Source organism: Engraulis encrasicolus, chromosome 3 (assembly GCF_034702125.1).
Source record: "Engraulis encrasicolus isolate BLACKSEA-1 chromosome 3, IST_EnEncr_1.0, whole genome shotgun sequence".
In the NCBI taxonomy this organism is placed as follows: domain Eukaryota; kingdom Metazoa; phylum Chordata; class Actinopteri; order Clupeiformes; family Engraulidae; genus Engraulis; species Engraulis encrasicolus.
In genome coordinates, this window is record NC_085859.1 from 13,810,093 (window position 1) to 13,822,592 (window position 12,500).

General features: G+C 43.0%; 1 protein-coding gene across 3 annotated transcripts in view; it reads right to left on the minus strand.

Annotated features, from left to right (window-relative positions):
* dmxl1 (Dmx-like 1) overlaps positions 1-12,500 on the minus strand; it is a 74,906-nt gene that overhangs the window by 60,536 nt on the left and 1,870 nt on the right. For 2 of the 3 annotated variants that reach the window (XM_063194802.1, XM_063194800.1), the window contains exons 3-5: positions 7,375-7,500; positions 4,204-4,278; positions 1,319-1,397 (exon numbers count right to left, since the gene is read on the minus strand). In XM_063194802.1, the coding sequence (XP_063050872.1) occupies positions 1,319-1,397; positions 4,204-4,278; positions 7,375-7,500 (280 nt within the window). The remainder of the gene's footprint in view (positions 1-1,318; positions 1,398-4,203; positions 4,279-7,374; positions 7,501-12,500) is intronic. The other variant, XM_063194801.1, reaches the window with a different exon arrangement.

The following is a 12,500-nucleotide window of genomic DNA, read 5'->3' on the forward strand; positions in this document are numbered from 1 at the left end:
TCAGATAATGAGATGGATCCAGTACAGGGAAAAGAAGCTGAAGTCGTTGTATTTTAGGCGCTGGCCGCTTTGGTAGCTTTTGTAGCAGTAATCACTTGTCTCCATTTGAAGAGAATTACTTGCAGTAATTTAGACGCTTTAGTCTCTTTTAATGTGAACACGGCATTACTGTATAAAGTGTATACCGTAAATCCTCTAATTGTGGCCTGTATTCCATTACTGGCCGGGATTCTAATATTGGCCGGTCTCGCGGTCGGCGGAGGTAAATTGGGGGCGGTCTCTTGTACAGGCCGGGTCTAAAAATAGAATCAATGATTTGTTTTCCGTTTACCGGATATCTCACGTTGTTCTCAAAATCCACAACTGTAATCATTTAGCTGGTTAACATTAGACATTGTTCCTCACTCCGAAAAAGGACTCATTTGCTACTATAAAACAAACGGTGCACACGCCAAAGACTTATTACATGTGAGCAGTGTTAATATCAGCTGAGCGACCGCTTCGCAGCTTCTCTCTAGCTTTCCTGCAGACGCGTGGGTAACCTATAGCAACAACACGAGCCCAGAATACAGCCAGAGGCAGGCAGAGGGAGCGCGACCATAAAAAGAGATTTTGCCTTGGTTGCAAAGTTGTGAGAGCCCTCGTCATAAATGCATTTGGCGGTTAAACTTTTACTATGCGTTGCCAGTGGAGGAAAAATAGGCACGCTACAGTATTAGACAATAATATGGCTACTTCGCTTAACCTTCATATTTCAGTAACGTGCGCTTCACACATAGAGATTGCTTCAGGCCACGGACCGGAGACAGAAATTGTGGGCTATATTTCCCCGACATTTGGCTGCAGCAAGAAACAGCTTGCCTTGCGAAGTCTGGGGGTAAAATAGGGAGTGAAACAGCCGCAGATATTGGAATACGACCGTCAATGTCAATGTTGTTGCCGCATCTCGTGTCCATAAACTCAAGGCGAGAATGGGATTAAAGACAAACAGGAGGAAGGGAGGAAGGGACACGCCTCGTGAGTAAAAAAAATGGACCGACGATGGTCTCCTAGTCATTCGCAAAATACCGTAACTGGTATGGTAACTGTAGCCTACTTTTTCAATAAATGAACCAAGTATTTTACTGGTTCAAAATACGGTAGACACATGGTTTTATTCATTCCACTGGTAGTCTGTTTTGCTTAAATAGGAATATTGGCCTGTCTCTAATTCTGGCCTCCTTCCAATTATGGCCTGGTCCAAGATGCACTTGAGTAAATACAGGCCCCGGCCAATAATAGAGGATTTACGGTACATCGGAAGAGACAGCAAACCCACCTGTGGGGTTCCAAGCCAGGTTGTGTGCCGACGTCTCCAAAGTAAATTGTCCACTCTTCTGCCACTGGTAGCTGAACTGCTGATGGTACCAAGAGAAAAAAAAATGGTGGTGAGTCACTGAAAAAAAGATTCAGATATGTTGTGCCTCTACACTTATTTAGTGTCTGGCTTCATTTAAGACCAAAATGGAATGTCAAAAACGTTCTTGTTTCCAACAAGGCGTGCGCCGGGCATTTCCTTGAAATATCTGTCTTCTGCTCTGTGTCATGTTAAAAAGTAACACTAGCAGACCCAAATGGCTCATTACGAGCCAAGAAAAAATAGAAAACAACTAATCAGCTTGCCGTTACATCACAATGATATTAACACATAGCCCTTAAAGGAAAGTTTGGGATTTTTGACATGAATCTGTAAGGCATCCTCATCAGTAGTGCCGTGCACCCACACTGTCTTAATCTCGACAGTGTCCTGTAAAATAAATTCTAGTCCAGTTTTGGTCAAACGGAAATAATCCGGCAAGTTTGCATGGGTTGCGAAAATAAATTGTTTTTCTTCCCAGTAGAATGTGTTCCGAAAGAGTAACTTGTTACAACACAGAACTGTTGTGCACAAAAAAGTTACACCTCGTATTGACTTGCCCTTATTTTCCCTCCCTTCCTATCAGTACATGCCGCATATTGACAGCTGCGCAAGAGTCAACAAGGTCCATCTCATTATCTAACCTCACTCATATGAGAAAATGACCTTTAAATTGTGCATTTACGAGATATTGAATAAAACTTCTATTGTCAATGATGTCTTGCCTTGCATCTCGAGACCACAAGCACAAGGTGAAGACAGGAGGCTAGATAATGAAATGGACCCAAAATCTTTTTTGCAGTTGTTTGGCACCGTTTACGTGCTCAGACAAGCAACGCTAACGAGCTAGCTTGAGAGCTACAGTGGTGCTCATATGTTTACATACCCCAGCAGAATAAACGCTTTCTCTGCGATTTCTCACAAAATATGAAGGATTACACAAAACCTTTTTTTTCACTCATGGCTAGTGACTGGCTTAAGATATTTATTAGCAATATTCTGTGTTTACTCTTTCAAAAGCATGATCACAACCCAAACTACCCAAATGACCCTGTTCAAAAGTTTACATACCCTTGTTTCTGATGCTGAATATGGCCCTGTTTAACATCAGGGACCGCTCTAAATTGTTTGTGGTAGTTGTGGATAAGGCTCTTAATGTTCTCAGATGACAAAACAGCACATTCTTCCTGGCAGAATGGTTGTTTCCTATAATATCTTTGGGTGTCTTGCTGGAACCTCACATTTGAGGTTTCCCCTGAGTGGCTCAATGATGTTGAGATCAGGAGAGTGAGATGGTCGCTCAAAAACCTTCATTTTATTCTTTCTGAAGCTAATGACGGGTTGATTTGGCTTTCTGTGTCGAAATATTGTCATGTTGGCACCGTTGGAATTTCAATTCAGAAATGCAATATGAGGAGTTTGGTTGGAATCAAGCCATTGGGCAAGGGAACCATTGCACTGCATTGATCATTACAAGGGAAATTGTTCAGGTGGCATAGGACAACCAAAAAATAACTTCAGGTGAAATATAGGACACCATGAAAAAATGTTGGCACTTGAGGAAAGATGGGCTGTTGGGGGTTGCCAGGAGAAATGCAAAATTTCTCCTGGCCACAAAAATGCAAACATGTTATTTTGCATATGATACACCAAATAGCACAGTGAGAAGCATCAAAATGCCTGTGACAAAGTCATTTGGAAAAATGAGATCAATATGGAACTTTTTTAGGCCACTATTAACAGTACCATTTGGAGAACAGTCAATGGAGCCTATGATGAAAGTTACACCATACCCTTCTGTGAAACATGGTCATGGACCACTGATTTCATGGGGACATTTGAGTTACAAATGCATTATACTTTTGATCCATACTCGCGGAATGATGAATACATTGCCCTGTGAAAAATACTGGAGGAAACTTGACACACATCAGCCTTGAAACTGCTCATGGTCCTTTGTTTGGACATGCCAACATGACAATATTTTGTGAGAAATCGGGAAGAAAGCGGTTATTCTGCTGGGGTATGTAAACATATGAGCACAACTGTATATAGTGACAGGTTTATCAGCTTCTATAATCTATAAACAGTAGTAGCATTCTACCTCTCTCTGCATTCACACTTGAAACAAGAACACCACCTTCTGTCACTCAGCCGGTGGCTTGCGGCTCCAGCTTTCACTTCTCTGTCCACCCTCTCTGTGTCAGGTCTACAGCAATACCATCTGGTGCATCAGTATATTCAGGTTCATAAAGACATCCCCTGTCTGTGTGCTGAAGTCAATGTTTCCATCGTCGCTATCATAGTCAGACATGTTTGACGCTAACTTCCCGAGCACTAAACAAAGAGAATGAACAGGTAGTTGCCATCTTGCAGCAGCAGGCAGAGATACGGAGGAGGGGAAAGTAGTGCCAAGTGATTACAAGGTGTGAGTTTTTCCTGCACAACAGTTTTGTGAGGCGAATAAATCACTCTTTTGAACGCATACGGTTTTATTTTAGTGACCCCAGCAAACTGATTGAACTTCTTTTGCCTTGACCATAACTGAACAAGAACTCGTATCAGGGGACACTGTCGGGGGTAAGTCAGTGTGGGTGCACGACACTGCTGACTGGTAGGCCACACATGTCAAAAATCTTGAACTATCCCTTTAAATCTACATAAACTCAAAAAAATTAAAAAACAGCCCCTTTATTTTTTTCTTTATGAACCAGATGGGCAACTTGTCAAGTCAAATCACTATGCATAAGCAATACTGGATTTGGATGAAACGTTGCCTAAACATTTCACCCACAGCACAAACGTACCGTTTGAGTGCTCTCTGGGTTTTGCAGAGGGACAGGCTCAAACACGCACACAAGGTTTCCATAGGATGCTGCTATCTGTGAAGATAAAGGTAAATGAACAGCAATTAATAATACAATACCTTCATGTCACATTGGCTAGTGGTGGAGAGAGAGAAAGAGATAGAGAGAGAGATAGAGAGAGAGATAGAGAGAGAGATAGACAGAGACAGAGAGAGAGAGAGAGAGAGAGAGAGAGAGAGAGAGAAAGAAAGAAAGAAAGAAAGAAAGAAAAAAAGAGAGAAAGAAAGAAAGAGAGAGAGAGAGAGAGAGAGAGAGAGAGAAAGAAAGAAAGAAAGAAAGAAAGAGAGAGATTGTTTGTGACTGACTGTTTGCATGTGTCTGCCCCATCCCACTCTGCTAATATTTTCTGGGAGTGTGCAGTGTGTACTCAGGATGGGAGTAGGTCCATCATGTTTTTATTTTACTCGGGTGATGCGTCTTATCAAACTCATCCACAGCGGGTCCATCCCCTCACCTATATATGACTCTTGGACCATGATACAGGCAGAAAATGGTTCTCCGTCTAAGCATTGGAGACTCACTACAGAATGAAAATTTGATTTAAAAATGAAGTTCCATTCCTCAATACCCATTCAATAGCAATTCAATCACTTCAATTCAATCCAATTCATTTGTCAATTCCAGAAGCACTTCAGTTGCAAAAATATCCCAAAATGCTTCATGCTCAAGTCAAGTTATGCAAATAAGATGTGTTATAGGTTTACAGGATGCTTGAATTATGACAGATTTTTCATTATAATCCACAGCTTGCTCAATTATGTACATTATGTCTCTGGGGCATTTTAATTACGCTTGGGATAATGGACATTTCATCATTAGAGGACCAAACGCTGCTGTACCCTTCAGACGCCAGGATGGACATGAAGTGGTGACTCCTCATGTGAATAGGTATGCACACAGAGCTGTGTGTGCTTGGACCCACATTCTGATTTACATATGAACACGCACACATGCACACACAGACGCAGATGCGCCCCCGCGCACAGACAGGCAGACAGACAGACAGACACACACACACACACACACACACACACACACACACACACCATTTAGCTACCGTTTAGATGGCAAAAAAACAGCACCATGATAAAATGGCAATACAGTAGGGCTGTAACGATACACTCAACTCACAATTCGGTTCGTAGCACGATTTTTGACCTACGGTTCGATACGCCACACGATTTCTGAAATGTATCTCCACTGAAGTTTGGAAACGCTATCACATTAAATCATAAGGTTGTTTTCTGGACTAATGGGTAATAAAACTTTGAAAGAGCGCATCACGATACTGCCTCCTTGTATCACGATACAGTATCGTGACTCTGTGTATCACGATTTCTCGGTTCGATACAATATCGTTACAGCCCTACAATACAGGCAACACACCTGCATCCACCTGGCTCTTCATGCAGTCCCACTCACTACAGATGGGCTACTGCACACATCAACAGAAGCACAAGAAGCGACACACATTATAAAACGAAGATAATGGATCATTCTGATATAAAACTGTCAAGTTCAGGGCTGTCTGTGTGTTGCAGCAAAGATATGGAAAAAAGGACAAGAATTCAGCTTAGAAATGGAGGAATCCGAATCATCTGTGTGCTAATACAGTCACAGACAAGTGACTCACGCGCACATGCGCACGCGCACACGCACACGCGCGCACGCACACACGCGCGCGCGCGCGCACGCGCGCACGCACGCACGCACGCACACGCACACGCACACGCACACGCACACACACGTTGTCTGACTCAGACAAAATCATTCACATGGGTGAATGCGAGACATTCTATGGAAAGAGCTGGGTTGCTCTGATGAGTGCACAACATTGCTAGACAACACAAGAAAGCTTCAACTGATGGGACTTCATTTTCCACCAATATGCATACATTATCAAATGAGTGGTCTTACTGACGGCTGTAGCTTTGTCCAGTAAGTAACAGCGGTATTTGACAGCCATAGGTTAAGTCCACCTCCAACAAGTCCAACTGCTCGACCAGAGTGAAGGAGGCGTTTAAGAGTCCCGATGTACTGTACAGACCGAACATGATTCAACTTTTCATGTTCGATCATGGGTAGCAACCAACTGCGGCTCATGTTCAGATAATGGACAGTCCAATGGTTGCAGCAGTCGATCCTACCGCATCATAGCTTGCCATCACTATCAATCTCAACGTTTTCATTGTGTAGGTCGATCTTCTCAATGTTCGCCTTTTTTAATTCAATCCATTATTTTGCTGAATCAGTTGTAAGACTTCATTATGTTAACACTCCTCGTTGGTAATATTTTCAAGTTACAGTATGTGGGTTGTATGCAGGGGGTCAGAATTTGGCTGATTAGCTTCGCCGATGAGCAAGGCACTTCCTCGTCACAATTCTCACAAATTTACTAATTTCTGACGCTACTTCACTCAAAGACGCGATTGGTGGGTGCGCGAGTTCAGTGTTGGGCACACATACCTATACAGGTGTGTGGTTGGGCACCTCCATGCATCCAATGCCCGTCTTCCATATATCTTTCTGGTCAATCGTAAGTCAGTCATTAACGTGGCACGTAATTGACGGCGGAAACAACTCCATCTTTGAAGCTGAAAAATTCGTTCAATTTTGGCTGAATTCACTAGCCTAGCATTTCCCATTGAAATGACTGGAGGCGGGACTTATTCACTCTCTCCAGTTCTTATACTACCTCCATGGTTGTATGTAATGTACCGGTATGTATGCATGACTGCATGTATGTCTGTATATAGGCCTGTGTCCTCTGTTTTTGTCAGTTGTGCAATAGTCTTTTGATATGTGATGTGTATGTCCTGTCTTAAACGAGTCGTGCTCAGGGATGCAAAATGCATTTCAATGTAAACTGACGCAATTAAAGGGGTATGCCACTATTTTGGGGCTTAATACAGTTAAAATCGTTGACTGGGGTTTACTTTACCACCTTTATAAACCCCAGCCAACGATTTTAAATGTATTAAGCCCCAAAATAGTGACATACCCCTTTAAGTATTATCGTATCGTGCATCGTAAAATGAACAACTAAAATGACACACTGGACCTTTAACATCGGTCGACTGCATGTATGAGACTGCTGGTAAATGTGCTTACCTGTCCACTCTGCGGAGAGCAGTCCACACAGCCCACCTGGATGTTCCCATGCTTGGCACCAGGAATGATTTGAAGCCTCTCAAAGTCACTTCCCAGAATCACAATGTCACAGCCAGAGGCGTACGCCTACAAAACCGAAGATACACAGTGATTAATTACTTTACTCAACACCACGACCACGTATAGCAGACATTTTCCTTCAAAGCAACTTGCAATCCATGACATAGTCAGTAGCACACAATATGTGGGGAAATTGAGAGTATAGGGGTCAAACAGGCTTAAGGGCCGTACACACACATCGCTGCTAGTTACTCGCTCAGCGAATGAACTCAATAGAATGTCAATGTGTTTCAGCGAGACTAGCAGGCGATGCGCTCTTCAAGCGATGCGATGTGGGCGGATCCCGAGTTGAAAATATTTTATCTTCGAGCGAGGCGAGTAAGCGAGTAACCAATTGGAAGGCAGAGTTCGGTACCTCTCGCCTGTTCGTTGGCAGTTAAAGCCGCGGGAACTTTCAGCGAACGTTCCATGAAAGAGAGGCGAGTAGGCGAGTAGGCGAGCAAGCGAGAAGCTAGTAAATAGCAGCGATGTGTGTGTACGGCCCTTTAGAGAATAAGAAAATGTTTTGGTATCATGAGGGTCAAACAGTCACAGAGCAGACAGAACTTTGCAGCAGGAAAGTTCAGGGTTGCCCCTCATCCTGTAGCTTCTGGTAGCTTGCTCTACCATTGAGGGACAATTGCAGAGAAAAGTTTGGACTGGGAACGTTTTGTATGAACAAGGGGCAGGGCTAGATGTTTCATGCATGTAGTGCATCAGAAATGTTCGATACACTATTGCATTTATCAGAACATTATAATTGTGGTCATTATTATTGTGCCAAGTGGTTATGTATGCAGTTGAGTGTTGGGGTGTAGGAATCGTAACATTGCAGGTTTGAATCCGATACCATTCATGACTGGAGTGCCATGATTGAGCAAAGCACCAAAACCCAATGCTACAGGGACTGTAACCAATATCCTGTACCCAAAATAACTACCGGTATGTCACTTTCGATAAAGGTGTCAGCTAGGCGTCAATGTAATATAATCTCTGCCAAGAATCAGACAACCATAGGATGCTAATCAAAAAGGACACTGGAGCCAGGAGTCCCTCACTCACAGTGCCTTCTGTTTTAAATAAAAAAAAATTTAAAAAAATGAACTGATGTTAAGTTTGTATTTTTGCAGCTTCATACACGTTGTAATTGCACATGATGGAATGTAAATGTTTAAGCATGCGTTTGTGCTCGATTTAAAATGCCTAAGGGCCGGGGACTGTAGCATGACGTGAAACTAAGCAACTTGGAATGCTGAATCAAGAACCAAAACACACAGTTTAAGATTTTAGCATTGATCGACCTGACCCTGCCCGTCTAGCCAAGTCAGGTGAAATCGTTTTATTTCTATAGCACATTTGAATACAACAAAGCTGATCTCAAAAGTGCTTCTTATGTAGACCTCCTTGTTCACAACACATTATACTGAAAGTAATACTGTACACAGTTTACAGAAATAAAATTGAGAAATATAGATCCAGAGTACTGTGGATTAGAGCCCAGAAAATAGATTATTAAAAGTATAGAGGCATCCCACTACGGACACCCCGGTCACCTCAGCTCTCGGTCTTGTTCTTGTCTTGTTCTTAAATTTTCAAAAAAAACAGATAACTGTTTGGATGTTAAGATGGGCTGGTGTAATTCTACCTCACACCCATTACGTCATCTTGCTCTGCTCTACAATCTTTGATTTCAGACTGGCTCTCTCACACTGGCTCAGTTTCACCTCCTCCCCGGAAATGGCTGAAGCGACCTTGAGTAAGACATTGACCCCGAAAAGCTGCTGATGTGCTGGCTGACGTCTTTTATGGCAGACTTTTGTCACGAGGTGTGTGTGACACAGGCCTCCACATTAACACTCCAATCATCTTTTTTTTGTTTTGACTCATAGAATTATTTCATGAAAATCTGTGAAGGCATTAGTCATTTGCCCAAAGCGGTGTACTACCATTTGCACAGGAACATCAAATTTTTTCACACGCATTTGCCCAAATGGTAGTTGTTCACCAATCTCCCTGAGAATATGCCGCTGTTGGGTTTTAGGCACCTTGTCCCAGAGTGATGAGTGGAGGTGCAAAACGTACACCAGAAACAGGTGCTGGCAACCAGAAAATACACTTGCAGGAGGAGAGAAGTGTCACATTAAAAACTTGTTCATTTAACTTGAGTGTGCGGCACTTCTCTCCTCCTGACCTTGTCCCAGAGTGCCTCAGCAATAAGTACTAGTCCTCTACGCCTAACCCAACACCCAAAATCACAAGGTCTTTGTATATTCAAATAAACCCTTGAGGAGAGAGAACAATGCCCACTTTGACATTGGCACAGTAATAGAATAACATCTGATAGTGGAGGAGAGCAGGTCAAGTTGGTTTAAAGAGAAAGTGGGAGAGGATTCTTTGAGGAATGACATTACTCCACTCCGACATCAAAGTGCTACTTAATAATAATAATAATAATTGTATTTGTATAGCACTGTCATAAAAGGCATGTAACTCAAAGTGCTTAACAAATGGGAAAAAAAGAGATAGATTTAAAAGGAGAGGTATAGAGGAGAGGCAGAAATAGCAGGAAGGCAGAGGAAGAAGAGATAGACAGAGAATGTAGAGTCATAAGGTAAAACGTAGGTTAGGGACCAGGACTCTTAGATGCGTGAGGTCCATAGTGGCTGGGCCTATCATGAGTCATAGATAGTCACACAGAGATTGGGCGCTCAGGTGCAGCCCCGGGTGGCATCAGGGGTGAGGAAAAACTCCCTTTCGCTTGAATCATACTTGACATTATTCCACCATACTACATCATAGCTTCTTTAAACGCTGTCAAGATAACCACAACCAAAACACTTCTTGAGAATGAGACATTTTCCAACCACAAACTCAAAACAGGGAGAGGGGGAGGACAAAATCATAATGTGTGGCATTCGCCATTGTCATGTGCATGCGCACATACCAACTGTATCTCGGCCATTTCGTGAAGTCTTCACGAAAAAAATGGAGAAATCAACTGTAAGCCTCGTGGTGCCTTCACGTTATTGCTCGTTTTTCGTGGTTGGGCAACGCTTCCGCTGCCTATTCATTTGAATTGCCCGACTGCTGCCTACCGACTCGTGGTTGATTTGAGCCTCGTGGTTGATTTACGATATTGAGCCTCATGGTTGATTTACGACATGCCTGCGTTTGCATTTGAAAACTACACTGACAACGTCATTGACACAAACTGGACAGACAGTTGGTTGTGTTTCCGATATCTGCGGCCGCCATGTTAGTCCTCGCACAGCAAATTAGGGCTAGGATAGGGCTCCACATACAGAAAACTCTCCTACAAATCTAGCTACAAAAATAGCAACAAATGCACAGTATATACCCATTCCAATCATTACCTGTACTGCAAGTACAGCTTTCAGAACCTACACATCAGTAAACAGACAGCAGCCACACATGAGGCACCATACTCTTTCACATATTCTTACAGTAGATCAGGGATTCTCAAAGTATGGTCCGGGGACCACTGGTGGTCCACAACAGAGCTCAGGTGGTCCGCGAGGGGATTTCTACTTTTCTAAGACAAGCTATCAGTAGGCTATATTTGTGACATTATTTCAAAGCCATGCACAGCTTTCCACCACAACAAGACAGGCTTGTTATGTGAATTAAAAGTAAGTGATCAGCAGTGTCAAATTAGCACCCGTCAACTGTCGATTAAGTTGACAGGTGGTCCCTGAACATTTTTGGGGAGGCAAAGTGGTCCTTGGCCTGAAAAAGTTTGAGGAACACTGCAGTAGATGAACAAAAGAAAAATGAACAACAGGGTTAAAAGACAGCAAGCCGAGAAGCAAGAGGCAGCCTCAGGTATAATGACAGCAAGATGGAAAGCGAGTACCGGTAGCAACCTCTGGAGGCTATTGCAGAAAGTAGGCCGAGTTACCTACCTGGCTCTGTTATCTTGGAGCCACTGAACTGGAACGCCACTTTGATCAGAGTGGCAAGTAGCAACCACTTAGGGGGGCCGCATCGCTCTTGTGACAGCTTTTCATTTCACACTGCACCAAAGAAGCTAATTTGTAATAACAGACACTTCCCTACAAACGTACTACAAAGTCTTTGTGCGTGTTTGCTCTGGATTCTTCTTCATACCCATCTCATGTTTTGTTTATGTCCTCTTTTTAAAAAAAAAAAATCAGTCTACACCACGAGTGACAGTCAGAAAACTGCCAATTAATCAGCAGCTCCTTTTAAACTTGGCCATCCCCACTGCAACACCTTGCTAAGTCTACATGCGGTGTTGTAAACAATACTGTCACAAGCCAACAAGGTGGCAGAAGCGACAGCCAATTCATTCACAGTACATGTTATCCTGCCCAAAAGAGCACTACAGGACAAGCAAAAATTCTAAAGCACTGTTGCAGGTAACTGTGGTGCTGAGGCTACAGCCATTAATAATCTGTTATGCTCATGTCTCCTGCATTTGCCTGTATCTATTTGCTTCTGCTGCTGTGCTTTCTCACACTAGCCTGATGCATTAGCTCAGTGGTTCTTAACAATTTTTTCTTAACGCACCCCCTTACCTGTGCCCAAGACATGGCGCGCACCCCCAACCCAAACTTCTATATGTGTATATGCACTAAAAATGATTTAAGTGATCAATTACAATGACTCTTGCTTGAGACATTAATCAATGCCTTAATGACTTTACATGGGGACTAAAACATCTTTTAATTAGTTTTGATTTGGCCTAATTATAATGTTCGCTATCAGAATTTTGGTCACAACCTCAACACAAACAAAATTCTGCGCACCCCCTGAAATCGCTGGCGCACCCCCAGGGGGTGCCCGCACCTCAGGTTAAGAACCACTGCATTAGCTGATGGCATTCACGTCGTGGAATACATCAGACCACACAACATTAGGATTGTACTTTCAGGGTAAAACCAATCGCTGCTGTTAGGTGATGACGTATGCAATTGGTGAGCCACAGTCAGATGAACTAGGAAAGATGACGTTATGGTTGCTCATGCTCAAGGTTCAGCAGAGAT